The 17,662-nt window shown below is 49.5% G+C and overlaps 1 protein-coding gene across 1 annotated transcript; it reads left to right on the forward strand.

Moving 5' to 3' along the window:
• Positions 1 to 10,151: 10,151 nt before the first annotated feature.
• Positions 10,152 to 16,758, forward strand: ETV7 (ETS variant transcription factor 7; the record flags this gene model as incomplete). The annotated part of the gene is made up of 6 exons (XM_084227925.1): positions 10,152 to 10,215; positions 10,654 to 10,779; positions 12,546 to 12,776; positions 14,704 to 14,846; positions 16,442 to 16,542; positions 16,641 to 16,758. The coding sequence occupies 6 exons, from the start codon at positions 10,152 to 10,154 to the stop codon at positions 16,756 to 16,758; spliced, it is 783 nt and encodes a 260-aa protein (XP_084084051.1).
• Between the last annotated feature and the right edge of the window lie 904 nt (positions 16,759 to 17,662).

Genomic DNA, 17,662 nt, shown 5'->3' on the forward strand with positions numbered 1-17,662 from the left:
TGATGCAAGAGTCATCTACAAAGCTGCTGACCAGCTGGGCCTCAAGCCCAGGTCCTAGTGCTTGGTCCTGAGGCGCTTCATCTTCCAGGAGCTTATTCCCTAGAAATGTGTGCACAACATATCTTCTTCTCTAGAAAGAGACTCTGTGAACTTGCCTCTGTTGGGTGCAGGGGAATTGAGATAATGTTGTGTTTCAAAATTGCTTTTCAAAGCTCCTAAGTTGCAACTAAGCCACAGGGGAAGACATACAGAGCCACCTCTAGTTTTCAGGTATCTTGGGCTGATGGATGATACCTGTCTGCAACCTCTTGGCTGTGTAAGATAAGGGGGCACTCCAGCAGAGTTTCTTGGGCTCCTGCTCAAGTTCATATCCTTCACTTACAGGAAAATCTCCAGGGGACTTATTTGAATAGATCCATTTCTTTTCTTTTCTTTTTAAAAAAGATTTATTTATTTTTATACAAGAATCGGGGTACAGGCCAGATGTGCGGGAGGGTGAGAGGATTCACCGGAGGCAGAGTGGGGAACAGAACAGGAAGACTGAGGAAATAACACTGCTGAGGGGAGCAGCGGGTGAGACAGGAGAGGTCTGCTTCGCCATGTGGGATTCTCGCCGCCAGCCGGGATCGAACCTGCGCTGCAGAGGCTGTGGACAGCTTCACAGCACTGTGCTCAACTGCCTGCACCACCAGGGAGGCCCATTGAATAGATCCATTTCTAACAAAGGTGGCCTCTTGGCATCCTAGGAGCTAACAAGCGCTTCTCAAATTTTTACTTGCACACCAATCACTTGGGAACCTTGCAGAAAGGCAGACTCTCATTCCTAGCCTGGAGTAGAGCCTTCAATTTTGCATGGCTCATGAACTCCTGGGGGCTGCTGCTGCTGGTGGGAATGCATTTGAGGACCTGATTTTATGCAGCGAAATTCCAACACTGATTTTCAAAGTGACCGGTCAGCATTCATGAAGGGGGTGAAATCCAGTTAGTGGGTCAAGATAAGTATTTAAAAAAAATCCCTAGAATCTACCAGAGTCCATCATAAATAGTAAAGGTAGCTGTGATTTCATGAATAGCTTTGTTCTGGCTATTTCTGTATTCATGTGAGTGTGGGTCATGATATAAAAATGCAGGTTTTCATTGACTGGTGGTGAGGATGGCTTTGAGAAGCACTGTCTAGCTGGTGGCCTATTAGAAGCAGTTAATTAGGTGGGTGCAGGTGTAAAACAGAAGGGGGGGTGGAGAGGCAAGGATGAAGGTTAGAAGTGAATATTCTGGAAACTGTATTGACAGTGATACCACCTCCTGACAATGAAAGGGAACATTGTAAATAATACACAGAAGGGAAAATCCAAAATCTAACAATAACTCAGGGTCTGGACTGCACACATCTTCTTGTGAATGGAAAGACCCCTCATTTGGGAATAAGCCAAGCCAAGGCCTGACTGCTTCACCCCTCTTTCCCAGTCCTTTCTTCACATGGCCTTTGTGCAGGACTCAATACAACGGCCCAGTAGCCCCACCCTCTCCGCCTGGTGATGACATAGATTAAGTGTGTTTATCAAGGAAAGCAGCCCAGATCCCAGGACAAGCTACAGAGTGAGGGTTTGAGGGGACTCTGGACAGTGACATGCAATAAAGTAAGGACAATAGTAACTGATAAACCAGCCTTCAGGGCAGAGAAGCAAGCAGTGTCTCTGTTTTCAGGCAGGCTCCACCAAAGGACACTGATAACTGTAACAAAGGGCGTTCGCTTGACTGGGCATCGTGCTGGGTGTACAGTGTACACTGTCTGATTAGAGACCCTCAGTAAGCCTAGGAAGGAAGCTGGTTCTTTCATTATATATATCTTAAAGATGTGAAAGCTGGCCTTAGAATGAGGCGAATTATCTTGTCCATAGTCACCCACTGGAGTGGGTCAACCCAAATGGAGTTGAGGCTCGAACCTGCCTTCCTCAGATGCCGCAGCTATCACTCACTCAGTCACAGCCTCTAGCTCCAGGGGTTGACTGTTCCCCTTTTTAAGGAATTGGCCAGGCACTTTACACTGTCTCTGGTGCTCTTCCCGGGGCAGGTAGAAGTCAACTGTTAGTTCTGATTTGGTTGCTAAGGGTTGGGCCTGCTCGGTTGCTCCTCTTGGTCACTTGACCTGGTGAACTGCACACTTGGTGAGGAGTTTTGGGAACCAGTTTGATCAGTGGGGGAAGCCAGCTCAAGGGGTTCTTGAAACCAGGGCAGAGAGGTTTTGACTTGATGGGTTAATAATTGGGGGAGCTATGTTCATTTCTTTCTTTCTTTTTTGGTTTATAATAGTGTGTGTTTCAGAAATACAGTTTCACACTTTCACATCTGCACATCCCACCCCCAGCCCCACCAAAGGTATAGTTACTATTTACTGCCATCCAGTTGATCCCCTGTTTACTCCATCTACCCCCCAACCCCTCCCCTTCTTGTAACCACCATTCTGTTGTCAGAATCTAAGTTTGTTTCTGTTTTGTTTTGTTTTGTTTACTTGCTTCGAGTATCTTCCACATTTGAGTGAAATGATAATTAATTGTCCTTCTCTGTCTGACTTATTTCACTTAGCAGTCTCCTCAAGGTCTGCCCATGTTGTTGCAAATGACAAGATTTCATCTTTTTCCCATTGTGTGTGTGTATGTGTGTGTGTGTGTGTGTACATCTTCCATTCACCTGTCGATGGGTACTTTGGTTGTTTGTATATCTTGGCTATTGTGATTAATGCTGCAGTGAACATAGGGGTGCAGATATCATTTTGGATTGGTGTTTTTGTATTCTTTTTAAAAAATTTTTATTTATTTATGCATACAAGAGCTGGGTATAGGCCAGAGATGCAGGAGGGTAAGAGGATCCACAAGAGACAGAGCGGGGAACAGAACAGGCAGATTGACCTTGACCGAAGTACACTGCTGAGGAGAGCAGCGGGCGAGACAGGAGAGGTCTGCTTCGCCATGTGGGTTGCTCCCTGGCCAGCCGGGGATCGAACTCGTGCTGCAGAGGCTGCAGATTGCTTCATAGTGTGGTGCTTAACCCCTTGTGCAACCTGTTTTTGTATTCTTTGGATAAATTCCAGAAGTGGAATTGCTGGGTCTTGGGATAGTTCTGTTTTCAATTTCATGTTAGTTTCTTGGTCCAGGTGGGGCTGGAAAGGGGGTTGGTCAGGACACCTAGAGGCCTTTCAGGCCCCACATTACTCAGCTCACTCAATTGGGTTTTTTAGTTTATTAAGCAATGACTATGTGCTCAGCATTACTCTAATTGCTGAAGAGGCAGCAAAGTCTGTGCCTCAGGGAGCTGGCCTTCTAGTGGGAGATGCAGTGACTGCATAAGGAAGCACCAGGCCCTGGGATGAGGACAGGATGAGGGGAGCCTGGTCTTGGGTAGAAATGGAGTGTTGAGTCTTCAGGGAGACACCCAAGACTTCCCACTGTGTCCTGGACAGACTATTCTTCTGGCTGCCTCCACTGGGGGAGGGGAGACTATCCATATTTGTCCTAGAGCCTAGGAGCAGCTAAGCTGGAAATCCCCGGTGAGCAAGTCCTCCAGGCAGGGAGAGGAAGGTGATAGCAGGCTGTAGTCTGGAGATGGTTGGTGTGAAGGAACTGAAAATACTGTGGCTCATGGCTGAGAAAGGGCGATGCTGTGGGCTGGGCTACAGGTGAAGCCCCAGAGGTTTGGGTGGATTGGTAAGGGGAGATCCCATGACGCTTATCCTGGTAACCAGAGCAGGGGGATTTCTAGGGAGATTGGATGCCTTAGATAACACTTACAGGCATTTGTTGAGCTCTAGGTGTTCTGGGCTCTACACCAAACATTTTACATGTGTGACCTCATTGAACATCAATTTCAGCACCTACCTCCTGTCAGACACTGGTCTTTAAATTGATTATCTCATAGAATTCTTGAGACACCAGCTCTGTGTGGCCAGTGCTATTCTTGTCATTGTTTTGTTTTATAGATGAGGAAACTGAGATGTCATCGTCTATTTCATATCATTTACAACTGGCCTGGCACTGTCATTGGTTCTTTTTGGTTTTTGTTGTAGTGTGTTTATTATTTTCACTTTTCTTTGAGGTATATTTACATACAGTCATGTGTAAAATATCAACTGCCCAGCTCCTCAAACTTTTATGTATGTGTGTCCACATGTAGCCACCATCTAGATCAAGAGCTGGACCATCTCTTGCCACCCAGAATGCTCTCTTGTGCCTCTCCCCAGTTGAGTGACCATTATTCTGATTTCTCACCCTAGATTACCATGGTCTAGTTTTTTAAAAAAGATTTATTTATTATATATACAAGAACTGGGTACAGGCCAGAGGTGCAGTGGATAAGAGGATTCACCAGAGAGAGTAGGGAACAGAACAGGCAGATTGACTGAAATACACTGCTGAGGGGAGCGGCGGGTGAGACAGGAGAGGTCTGCTGTACCATGTGGGTAGCTCCCTGGCCAGGGATGGAACTTGTGCTACATGACTGGTGATAGCTTGATAGCACTGTCTTTAACCCCTGTGCCACAAGGGAGGCCCCACCATGGTCTAGATTTTATTGCAGTTTTATGTCTGCCTTCTTTCCCCTAATGTAATGTAATTGAGCTTTATCCATGTGTTGTGTGTAGTAGTGTTTTGTACTTTCTGTTTGAGGCCATTGCATGAAAACATCCCACCTTGTCCTTTTGAAACAGAGCTAAAAGCAGCCATCTCAGGGGCTGCAACGACAGCGTGACAAAAGACAACACCAAGGTATTGGACAGGTCATTGTGTATGGGTTCTCAACCGTGTGTAACAATTGTAAGAACTCTCAGGTTCAGGGAACAATGACAATGGGGCATATTTTACAAAGAGGGGAAACAGAACTTCTAAGGCCACAAGTCGCTGGCTTCTACCACAGTGTTCAGAAGTAAGCCAAGTGCTGGTCACCAGTCAACAGCACTGGACAGTAGTGCTAGTCACCACCCCCCCCCCCATCACCAGGAGGCAGTGTCAGAGACACCAGATGTTATCAGCTCTCTGTGAGTTGTTGGCCTACGCTAACAACAAACACCTCTTTGAGACACCAGGCCAGGACCTTTGGTGCTCCGTTCAGGTGATGTCAGAAGCAGGGGCAGAGACAGGAACAGTGGCCTGGTTTCTGGGAAGGTTTTGGGCTTCTTTTATGGAGGTTGGCTGCTGATCCTTTCTCTTTCTTTGGAAACCAGGAACAGAATTCCTTAAGCTCACTTCTGCCTTGTATTCTCTTTCAGGCTTCCTCACCTTATAAGCCTGATTGGACCTTTTCAATCCTATACTTTGATTGGACCATTTAATACCAATCAGCTCATTTATCACACCTGAGTGGCCCATTCTGTGATGCAGGCACCAAGTATAAAGGTCTGCTTGCACAGACCTAACCTGCTGTGATGTCAGGGCAGTATCATGGGCTGGTGGGCTATAAGGTGCTACTGCCAGAGCCAGCCGCAGTGCAGGGAGGCACTCTGCACCCAGTAGCCCTTCACTGGGGCTGGGTGTAATGATGTAGAAGGTGGGGAGTGCGGTGGAGCTGGGTAGGAAACCAACACTGTTGCTGCCCCTGCCTTCAGCATCAGGTGCTGCTGCCTAGGCGGTGGGCCATGGCAAAGCTGGTCAAGCTGTGGGGCTCTGGTTTCACTTTCTCTGGCAGATGAATATTTGGGATGTTCCTGGTTCTTTTCTGTTGTGAACAGAGCCACTGTGGACGACCACACATGTGTCTTTCAGGGCCTGTGTTCACCATTCACCATGTCTCTTGGGTCTTTACTTAGGAGTGAAATGCTGGGTGGTATAGCATCCAGCCTGGACTCTACCCTCTGTACCACACTGCCGCTCAAACGGCACAGCAGGCCAGAGAGGTAGCACTATTATCCCATTTCACAGAAGGGGAAAAAGGCTGAGAGGTTTTGAGTGGCTTATCTGAGATGACTTGGTGTAATGGCAGGAATGACACAGGGCAGAATCTCTATGATCCGAGCAGATGGGGTAAGGAGAAGACCTGGAGCCCTCGGTGGCTTTTCAGGCTCTTATTGGGATTTATCAGGTACATGGCAGGTACAGGTGCTGAACATCCCCTGCCAGGCCTCCCAGCCCCCAGCAAGTTTACGCTCTGTCTGGGCTCTCCAGCGTTCTCTGGTGGTCTCTGCTTCTCTTTCGGTCTCTTTTTCTCTGCTTCTCTGCTCTCTTGGTTCTGCTTCTCCTGGTGTCCCCATGATGCTGTCCTTATAAGCCTAGTCTTAGCCCAGGTGAATCCCATCTCCACATGCCCACACCCCACTACAGGTGCCCGCCATCAGGCATGCATTCAGGACCACAAGGATCCATCATCAGTCCTAATGGCGGGAGGGCAGAAAAGCCTAATATCATTTTTACCTTACCCTACACTTGGCTAACAGGTGCTGAGTTGGAACCTAGGGCTTTGGCCCTGAGCTGGGTGACCCATCCAGTGAGTGGTGATTTCACTGGTGTGAGGGGCTTTGACCCTCGGTTTGATTAAGACCTTGGTGGGTCTTAATCTTGGTGGGTTTGATTAAGACCTTGGTGACTGACCCTGTGTGTGAAATTTGGTCCTTCCCTGGGGCTTAAGTTCTACTGGACTGGAAGTGCTGGCAGCAGTGGGAGAAAAGGTGGAGGGTAAAAGTGAATTTGAGGTCATGAAAGAAAGGCCAAATTATACTCCGGGAAGATGGCAGGTTTCAAGTTTCAAGTGGGCTCTGTGGGACCTCAGGGTCCCTCAGAGGCAGGTTGGAAGTCTCCTTGGGAGCAGGAGCACCTCTGTGGTTGGCAGTGTCTGCAAGTTCACGGTTTTCCCCTGTTGGTGTAGTTTAAGTGTTTTTGTGGATGTATAACAGCCAGATGACTGCAGAAGCCATCCTTCTGGCCACACACAGGAAGACATACCCCTCTCACTCAGGAATCATAGTTTTGAATTTGTAGGAGTATACCCTCAAATGTCATGAAAGAGGGAACCTCATAAAAAATTCAGTTGGCGTGGACTCCCGGAACCCAGCAAATCTGGCTGGTTTGTGTAGACTTGCCCCAACACCTGAATCTTACCATCGTGGTCTCCGAATTTTACACCATTTGGTGCTTGGCGTCTCATCTCTGTTTAGCAGACTGATCTCCCATGGAGGCTCCACATTCCTGTGTCCAGCAGTGCAGCCCTCCCCGCGCGTGCCTGCCAGGTGTAGGTGTTATCTGTAAATGATTGCTCATTCTTCTCTGGCTATCTCTGACCACTGAGGTCACATGTCTTGCCACTTGTTTCACCACTTGTGGATTCGCTCCACTGCAGAGGCTCTCCACTGGTAGCAATTCTGCTCCCCTCCCCCTGGGACATGTGGCCAGTCTGCAGAAATTTTTGCTTGTCACAACCATGAGCTTGGGTGGGCGCGGGTGGAGGTCAGGGAAGCGGGTCAGCATCCCGCAAAGCTTGGCAAGGCCCTCACAGCAAGATATTATCAGGCCCAAAGCATCAATAGCACTGAAGCTGGGAGACCCTCTGCACTGTGAATTATTGGAAGATTATTTGTCTTTAAAAAGAAAATTACTTTAGAGATGTTCTTGACTTATAATTGATATTAGCTCTTTATCTCTTATCTGCATTGCAAATATTTCCCTCCAAATCTATCCTTTTAGTATGGTTTATTTTTGCCACATATGCAAAAATTAATGAGGTCAAATGTGTGTTTCCTTTTTATTAAAGTCTCTGAATTTCCTGTTATGGTCGACAGTTTAGTGCACATGAATTTCTATTTCTGCGTCTGTTGAGGTTTTTATTGTTCTATTCATTAGACTTTTAATCCATCTGGAATTGATTTTTATGACTGGTGTGAGGTAAGGATCCAATACATCTTTTTTTCATGTGGCAAGTCAGTTGGGTTTTTACTTTATTTTAAATTAACTATCCTTTACTGCTGAATTAAAACCCCACCTCTGTCGTGTATTAATTTGTGCGCACACACACACACACACACCCCCCACTCTGGGAATCTTCCTTTTCCCCAGTGATACATGTCCATCTTAATACCATCAGATCTGATTCCCCTGCTTTCTGGTTTGTAGACCACAAAGGCCATTTGTCACTTTTATTATTTTTTTCTCTTTAAGTAACTTTTGGGCTCAATTTCTGACATTTCTTCTTTTTATTCATTCTTAGGTCCCAAAATAAAACACGGGACTCTCCCTTCTTCTCATTTGGGCCACGCTGCCCTGCTTTCTATCTCTGTAGCACTTTCGCCCCGTATGGTAATGAGGGATGTTAGGTGGCCATTGGTGGGGTCCCCCCCCATCACTGCTAGTCTGGGCTGTTCTGTGTCCCCAGCAGGGACATGGTGCCTGGTGTGTAGCCAGTCAGGGTTCATTAGTTATTGGCTAATGAGTAATGCAGAATTTTTAAAAATGAAAACTAGTTTTGGCTCTTGTGTTGTTTTGAAACAAGGTGGTCAGAGGTTGACATAGTCTTTGTCATGGCCAATGTGTGGCCTTGGACAATTGCATCTCTCCTTTGCCTCAGTTTTTTTACCCTTTTTACCCAAAAGACCCAGGGATCCCCGACCTCCTTCTCTCATGTGGCTGGGATTCTGAGAGGGATGAGGAGTTCTTGGGCGGAAAGGCACCACACAGTTCAGAATACCAGGCAAGTTCATCCATCCATCCAGTGGACATAGTGCTGGGGACCCTGATAATTTTAAGGATTCAAGAAAATCTTCTACTTTCCTTTCTCAGGAGGAAAAAAGAACATTTAGGTAGAAAGAAATGTCTTTAGGGGCCTCCCTGGTGGCGCAAGGGGTTAAGCACAGCACTGTGAAGCTATTCGCAGTCTCTGCAGCACGAGTTCAATCTCCTGCCGGCCAGGGAGCTACCCACATGGCACACCTGACCTCTCCTGTCGCGCCCGCTGCTCCCCTCAGCAGTGTATTTCAATCAGTCTGCCTGTTCTGTTTCCCACTCTGTCTCTGGCCTATACCCCAGTTCTTGTATGCATAAATAAATAAATCTTAAAAAAAAGAAATGTCTTTATATCTAACAATACACTCATCTTTATACAAATGCAATCATAAAATCTAATCATAAGCATCTTTTTAGTGGAGGAAGGGCCCATGAAGGCAAGACTGGCAAAGGCCCGTGAAAATCTAAATGTGCCTGTGACCATGGATTAGTGAAGTGTAATTGGTCCTAGGAGCATGACAAGCCCAGGCAGGCTAGAAGTGTAGGAGGAAGAAAAGAAAGCAGCCACTTGTCCAGATGTTGGCAGAGACAAGGACACGTGAATGAAGATGGGCTTGGGAGATTCCCTTTCCCTCCATTGCTCAGGCCCACTGAGCAAATCAGGTTCTGAGTTGGCCCCACAGAGTGGAAAACGACAGCTGCCAGAGAGATCTGAGTTCCAGACCTGCCTGTACTTCATGCTACCTCAGTGACCTTGGACTTGTCATTCTGTGGGAGCCTTGATTTCCTCATTTGGAAAACTAACACTCACACCTTCACTGGGCTGTTTGGTCACTTGAGCGGTCATTCAGCACATGTTTATGGAGCATCTGCTGTGCTCCAGGCACTGTTCTGGGTGCTGAATTCACACAGTAGTGCGCTCCAGCACGTCCGTCCCACTGGCTGGCTCATAGCAGGTGCTTATTAAACATTTGTTGGATGACTATTTGGAAAACAGGCCAGCAGGGGAGGGGGTGAAGAGGTTGTCAAAATAAATAAGTGAATTCATATGTAATTCATAGAAAATGATGAACATAAATATATCAAATGTAAAAAAGTATAATTACAAAGAAGGAAGGTGCTGGGAAGGAAAAGAACAGGACACCTTGACAGAGAAAATGACCAGGGGTGGAGGGTGAGGAGGGGGGTAGGGAGATGGAGTGTTGAGGGTGGGCTTCTGTGAGGAGGTGACATTGAAGCGAGGACCTGAAGTATGAGGGTGAGAGATTGACGGGCCTGGGGAACGTGGTGGGTGGGGAGGGTGAGGTGGGTGGTCCCCTCCCTGTGTCCTCCTCCAGCTGGTGCCCGGGTGTTGCAGGCATCCAGCCGGCGCTCTGGAGCAGGGAGGACGTGGTGCACTGGCTGCGCTGGGCGGAGCAGGAGTACTCTCTGCAGCCTACCGGGGAGCACGGGTTCGAGATGAATGGCCGCGCCCTCTGCATCCTCACCAAGGATGACTTCCGGCTCCGCGCCCCGAGTTCAGGTCTGGGAAACTCATTGGCTTTGTCTGAAACACTGGAATGGAACGTTGGATGGAAACTCAGAGGCTCAGGGAGGGAGATGGAGGCTCAGGGAGATGGAGGTGAGCCCCTCTTTGGGGGGGGATCGTGCTCACCCACAGGCACTGCCAACACCCCTCCCTCCATAGAGGGTGCTCTGGTGATTCTTAGCTCAGGCCACCTGCAGTGAAGGGGGTCAGCTTGTCTGCAAGGCTTTGGAGCTGCGGGCCTACTGCCCTCTCCGGCCTGCCTTGGCCTCCGGTGGCCCGTGTCTCCCCTACCCATTGCCACTCCATCCGCGCTCTGCTATGACAGGCCGTGCCTGCTCTCACCTGGGGGACAGCTGAAGGTGGGGGACCTCTGTGCCAGTCCCCTTGTCCCCCACCTCTGCTCAGCAGCCGGCCCTCTGCCTCCACCCCCAGGTGATGTCCTGTATGAGCTGCTCCAGTACATCAAGACCCAGCGGCGAGCCCTGGTGTGTGGACCTTTTTTTGGAGGAGCCTTCAGACAGAGGGTGCCCACGGGGCACTTCCCCTGCACCCTGGAAGGTAAGGAGGCTGGCATCAGAGACTGTCCCCCAAATCTACTTCCTCGGCAGGGTCTCCTCAGGCAAAGTAATGGGGGAGGCAGAGGTGTGTATGGGCTCCCCAACTCCTGCCTGCCTCTTCACCCTCACCTTGTGCCCGCTGGGACACTCCTGGCAGCCTTGGGTCTGCAGGTGTCTCATCTCCCTTTGCTCTGCTCTCCCTTGCTGCAAAGAGTTGTCTGGCAGGTGTCACGTTGCCTTTCCCCCTGCCCTGCCCTCTCCCCTACTGCTGCATTTGTCAGGGTCTCCAGGGACCAGAGCATAGAGGTGTCCACACCCACGGTCACCTCTTACTCACCATCACTCTTGCAGACCTCAAGCCAGGGCATCACCTCCCTCAAATCCCTTCTTCCCTTGGCTTCCAGAACACCCCCCAAATCACTCCTCAGTCTCCTAGTTTCTCCTTTTCTCCCCTACTTCTAAATGTTGGGGCCACCCAGAACTCAGGGACCTCTTCTCTGCACTTAGACCCTGAGTGATTTCATCTAGTCTTGGGTGTTAAATACCATCTAGTGCTGATAACTCCTGTACGTACCTGGGCCTCTTGGATCCAGACGTGCCTCCACCAAGATGACTGATGGGCATCTTCACCCTATTAGCTTCACCCTATTAGCAGCTGCCTGATATCCGTCCCATCCCTCTCTCCCAACCCCACTCCTCTCCAGTTTGCTGTCTCTCAAACTGCTGCCCCATCCTTCCAAGTGTTCAGGCCAAAATGCTGGGGGTCCTCTGTGATTGCTTTCTCTCCCACCCTCATCCCACCTGCACACATCCTGTCGGCGCCACCTTCCAGATCACCCAGAATCCACCATTTCACACACCTCCACTGCTTCCCAGGACCCACCCCCATCACTTCTGGAGAAACTCCTCACTACACTCATTGCCCTGTCCGTAACCTCCTAAGACCTCTTCTCGGCAGGGCAGCAAGAGAGATTCCTAAGTCAAATCATGTCACTTCTCTGCTCAAAATCTTCTAGTAGCTCCCACCTTATTCAAAACTACCATCCTCACAGTGACATCCCAGCCCTGCACCCTCCAACCACATGGCTTCCTTCTTCATTGAACAAGCAGAGACTTTCCTGTCTCAGGGCCTTTGCACCTGCTGTTCCCTCTGCCTGACCTCACAGCTCACTTTTCTACTTCCTGCGGTGTCTGTTCAGATGTGAACACATCAGTGAGGCATGCCTAAAATGCAACCCTTGTGCTCCCTGTCTAACTTATGGTGCTTCAGCCTCCCTGCCCCCCTGCATGCTGCTCCTATTTCCCCGTTTATTTTAGCCATCTATCTCCCTTCCTCACTTTCTGCCCCCAACTAGAATATAAGTTCCATGAGAACAGGACCCTTTGTAGGGTCGGTGAAATGTCCCCATGAGGCTCATAGAAGGTTCTCAGTGAATAACTATTGGGTGGATGGTGAGGAGGTTGGACTGAGAATCAGGGCAATTGGGTTTCTGGACCTGGTTTGTCATCCCCTGGCTTTGGGAACAATTTTATAGATGAGGGAGCAGGTTTGAGAGGCTGAGTTTCTTCTCTGGGAGCTGGGGTTAGCACCTGGACTGCTGGCCCTCGCCCTCTGCCCTCCCTGACCTTCTAACCAGGGGCTGGATGGAGGGAGAGTATTAGAGAACCACTGCTCCCGCCCCTCCTGGGCTCCCATTGAGGGGATGTCATTGAGGGGCTCTGGGTGGGCAGAGACTCTGGGTCCACAGAATCAACATCTGCTTGCAGAGGGGACTGGGCCCTCTCAAGTGGCCTCCCAAAGGGGCCTCCTGCAGCAGCCGCCAGACCTGGGACTTGCCAGCAACTTGAGCCACCTGGATGCCCCTGGCCTGGCCCGGTGGCCCCTCGCCAAGGAGGACTCCCTCACCTTATCTCACTGTGCAGAGCTGGGCAGCAGGACTGAGGGAGCCTGCTCCTTCCCCACGGTGCCACAGAGCCCCATCGATGGCAGGATCGCAGGTGAGTAGGGAGTTGTGTTGCCCCGCTGGAGGGAGGTGTGCTAAGGCCAAGTCCTGGAGGAGTCATGGGTGATGAAGATGAGGGTGATTTTGATCTAGAGAATGAGAAGGTGCCGGGGAGACTGACCTGTGTGGGCCACAAGGGGCAGCGCTGCAAGGGATCGCCATACCCACCCCCTCTCCAGAGGACAGAGGGAGATGGTCAGATGGTTGTACAGCTCCCCTCCTTTAAATCTCTTTTTTTTTTTTTAAAAGATTTATTTATTTATTTATATAAGCACTGGGTACAGTCAGAAGCGCAGGAGGGTGAGAGAATTCACCAGAGCCAGAGCGGGGAGCAGAGCAGGCAGACAGACAGAGGACACTGCTGAAGGGAGCAGCGGGCAGCGGGAAAGGTCTGCGCGCCATGTGGGACCCTCTCCCTGTGGCTGGGAATGGAACCGGCACTGCAGAGGCTGCGGGCAGCTTCGCAGCCCAGCGCTCAACCGCTGCGCCACCAGTGAGCCCCCTTTAAACCTCTTTGTACACAGTCAAATGCTTATTATGTGCAAGCGAGCCTGCTTTGAAGGTGTTAATCCCATAGCCACCCTCTGAGGTTGGCATATGATCATTCCCATTTTACAGATGAGGAAAATGAGGCACAGAGAGGTTAATCACACAGCAGGATCACACAGCAGTAAGTGGTGGAGTTGAGATGTGAATCTGACTTCAGGGCCTGAACACTGAACCCCTTGTACTCTGCATTCACTGTTAAAGGATTGACTATTAGACAGACAACCAGATAGACAGGCTAATAAACTCCCTTCCTTTCCAAAAGGTGTTTTCTAGCGGTGACAGGGCCACTGAATTTATTCAAAGACAATACAGGCGGGCCTCCCCGGTGGCGCAGCGGTTGAGCGCTGGGTTGCGAAGCTGCCTGCAGCCTCTGCAGCCGGTTTGATCCCCGGCTGCTCCCCGGCCACCGGAGGAGGGTCCCCCATGGCGCGCAGACCTCTCCTGCCGCCCGCTGCTCCCCTCAGCCATGTACTTCGGTCCTTCTGCCTGCTCTGCTCCCCGCTCTGGCTCTGGTGAATTCTCTCACCCTCCCGCGCTTCTGACTGTACCCAGTGCATGTATAAACCAAACAAACAAATACTAAATAAATAAATAAGACATGCCTCTAGAAAATTAAAAAAAAAAAAAAACAAAGACAATACAGGGGATGCAGAAGCCTGGCTTCTGGGTTAGAATCTACTGGGAATCAATAAAACACAACTATTTGATCTTTTTAATATTGATACTTAACATCCTTGAATGTTTAGTCAGTACCAGACACTGTGCTCAGGTATTTTTTTCTTTTCTGCTACTTAATCCTCACATCACCCTGTGTGAGGAAACTGGCTTGAGAGAGACTGAGTGGCCTGCCCAGAACCAACAGCCGAGCAACTCAGGTCGGGAGACTTAAGGATTTGCTCCCAGGCTTCTCTCTGCTGCTTGGCTCCAGAGGATGGATGTCACGGTCCTGACTGAACGGCTCCAGAGGGGCTGAATGACTGGGCAGGGCCAGAGAAGGATCTGGAGGCAGGATCTCCGGCCACTGCCCTCTGCCCCAATGCCTGCCCCTGAGCGGAGCGCGCTGTTTGGCTTTGGTGTTGGGCAGAGCTGCCTGTCACTTAGGAGCTGGGCAAGTTGGGCTATGTCCTAGTGTGTACTTCTTTGAAGCCAGCCCTCATCTCTTCCTGGAGATAAAGATAGATTTCTCAGCCACCTCCAAGATTAAGATGATCAAATGAGACAATGGTGAGGACCCCAGGGAGTGGCTGTTTACTTAATACCAGGATCCTCTTCCCCTTCCTGATCTGGGCTTGGCTTCGAGGGCCCCAGAGCTGCGTTCCTGTCCTCACAGCTCCAGGAAAGCGCCCGTCCGCACCCCCTCTGCTCACTTGCAGACTGCAGGCTGCTGTGGGATTACGTGTACCAGCTGCTCTCTGATGCCCGGTATGAGCCCTACATCAGATGGGAAGACAAGAATGCCAAGATCTTCCGAGTTGTGGACCCAAATGGGCTCGCCAGACTCTGGGGAAACCACAAGGTGAGGCTTAGCCAACAGGCGGGGGCATTTGCAGAGGAGACAGGGGCGGGTGGGCAGAGTGAAGCCTTAGCACTAGGGTGAAGCCCCTCTGCTGATGGAGAATCTCAGGATGGTTTTATTTTGGAGATCCTCAAGGATAGGCAGTTTCCTAAATGGGGGTCTGCCAGGGGACTTAGGTGGTTGGCTCCAAATTTTAAAAATTAAGTATTTGTTTTTAGTAAGAATTAAGATGAAAAATGTAACTGTCCTATCAATCTCATGATTTACCATGGTGATATTCAGCAAGTGTCCTTCCAAAAATTTGTCTATATTAGAAAACTATTAGCAATAATGATCATCTGCAATATACAGCATTTCCTAAAGTGGTAGGACATTTGGTTGCCTGGCCCCCGCTCTGAGGGATTTGCCTGTGTCCACTCACTTATCCTATCAAATGCCTTGTGAGGTAGGTATTATCAGATGGGGAAACTGATGCAAAGGATGGCTTATCAGCTTGTCCAAGAATTTGAAGCCAGTAGGTAGCAGGTCAGGATCTAGACCCCAGACCTTGTAATTCTATTATTTTTGTTGCCTTTCAGTAGCGCTGGTGACTAGTTTGGGAGTGTTGTTCTGGTCCAGTTCCCGTACAGTTCAGTAACTCCATTTAATGAGCACATACTGCATGCCAAACCCTTGCTAAGAGCTCTCCAGGATTAGCTAATTTAGTCCTCACAATGAACCTGTGAGATGCGTGTTTTATCCATGTTTATATAGCTGGGGAAACTGGTTCTGAGAGGTAAAGAAACTAATTCAAGGTCACACAGCTGCCAAATGGTGGACCTGGGACTTAAATGGACACCAAAGCCCAGTCTCTTTTTCCCTACTCTACACTTCCCATCCTCCCTGACAGAGAAATAAAGTCCCATATTTGGTGGCAAGGCCTTCACCCCTCCTCTACCCCCATAAGCTATCTCTGGGGTTGGGTTTTAGACCGAATATATATATATATATATATATATATATATATATATATATATATATATGTATATATGTTTTTTTTAAAAGATTTAATTATTTATTTATACAAGAACCGGGGTACAGGCCAGATGCGCAGGAGGGTGAGAGGATTCACCAGAGACAGAGCGGGGAACAGAACAGGCAGACTGATGAAATACACTGTTGAGGGGAGCAGCGGGCACGACAGGAGAGGTCTGCAGTGCCATTTGGGACCCTTGCCGGCTGGCGGGGATTAAACCTGAGCTGCTGAGGCTGTGGACAGCTTCACAACACGGCACTCAACTGCCTTTGCCACCAGGGGAGGCCCCAATATATATTTATTTGTTACCACTTGTGACACTCGCTATTTAAAAGCAACATGTGATTGCCTCGGCCCCCTGGTTCTCAGCCAGGGAGGTAAGAGAACCATCCCATTATTTACAACCCCCTATACTCCACCCTTCCCTGCCTTTCTACTTCCAAAATCAAGAGAATGTTCTTTAAACCCTCACAGAATCCTGGGCTGAGGGGTTTAAGAAACCATCCAGTCCAGCTTGCTCCTTTCCAGGTGGGGAAACTGAGGCCAGGTGGGGGTGACATGGGGCTGCTTTGCCTTGCAGAACCGGGTGAACATGACTTACGAAAAGATGTCACGTGCTCTGCGCCACTACTATAAGCTGAACATCATTAAGAAGGAACCTGGGCAGAAACTCCTGTTTAGGTGAGTAGCCTATGGGTCAAGGTGAAAGGGGAAACAGGGTTGGGGGAGCTGGAGGCCCCTTTGGTGAGGCTGATTTGCAGCTGGGGCCTCAATTGCAGATTTCTGAAGACCCCTGGGAAGATCAACCAGGACAAGGGCAGCCGCCTGGAGCAGCTGGAGAGCCAGGGGCAAGGCAGGGTGGACTTCAAGGAGGAGATGCTGGAAGTCTCCCCGTGAGAAGCTGGTGGACTCTGGACTCCTGGCATCGAAGAGGCAGTGACTGTCTCCCATGAAGGCAGCTAGCTGGGTGGTGGCCTCCTCTCTCCTCCCAGGCCAGCAGGGATTTGCACTCAGGAACATGGCTGTTGTCTCAGGCCTCACAGCTGCCCAGGGCTGGGCAGAGCTGCGAGCAGGTGGCCTTACGTCATATTGCTGGGTAGGGGGCCTTGTGCTTTGGGTTGGGCACCCCTGAGGCTATGTGGGGCACAGAGTGTGCACCTCTCCCTGTCCTACCTGCCTTATCTACCCACATGGACTCTAAGAGACCACCCAGCCCAATCTCTTCAACTTACAGAAGATGGAAGCAGAGACCCCTCACTGAGCCTCAGCTTTCCTCAAGGGGCGTACTCAGGAAAACTCACAGTTGGGGGGCTGCTGCAGGAAATGGAAAAAAGGAGAACTACTAACTGATACTGAGGTGCTTACTGTGTGCTAGGCCTGTGCTAAGGTCCTACCTGTATTTTATCTCCTTTAACTCCCACACCGAGCCTGAGGTTTAAAGAAGGGGAAACCGAGGTTTGCTGAGCTGGATGCCTCTCCACAACCCTGTGCTGTTTCCTGTTTTCTTTGATGAAATGTACAGTTGACCCTTGAACAACTTGGGAGTCGAGGGGGCTGACCTCCTGTGGAGTCAGAAATCTGTGCCTAACTTGACTCTCCCAAACTTAACTACTAATAACCTGCTGTTGAGTGGACACCTGACCCACCACATGAGCAGTGGATTTATGCATAGGTTGTATATTCTAGGTACTGTGTACTGTATTCTTACAATAAAGTAGGCTACAGAAAAGAAAATATTACTAAGAAAATGCTGAGGAAGAGAAAATACACCATACTGTATTTACCACACTGTGCTTTTATG

The sequence above is a fragment of the Talpa europaea genome (assembly GCF_964194135.1).
Source record: "Talpa europaea genome assembly, chromosome: 2".
Classification (NCBI taxonomy): Eukaryota; Metazoa; Chordata; class Mammalia; order Eulipotyphla; family Talpidae; genus Talpa; species Talpa europaea.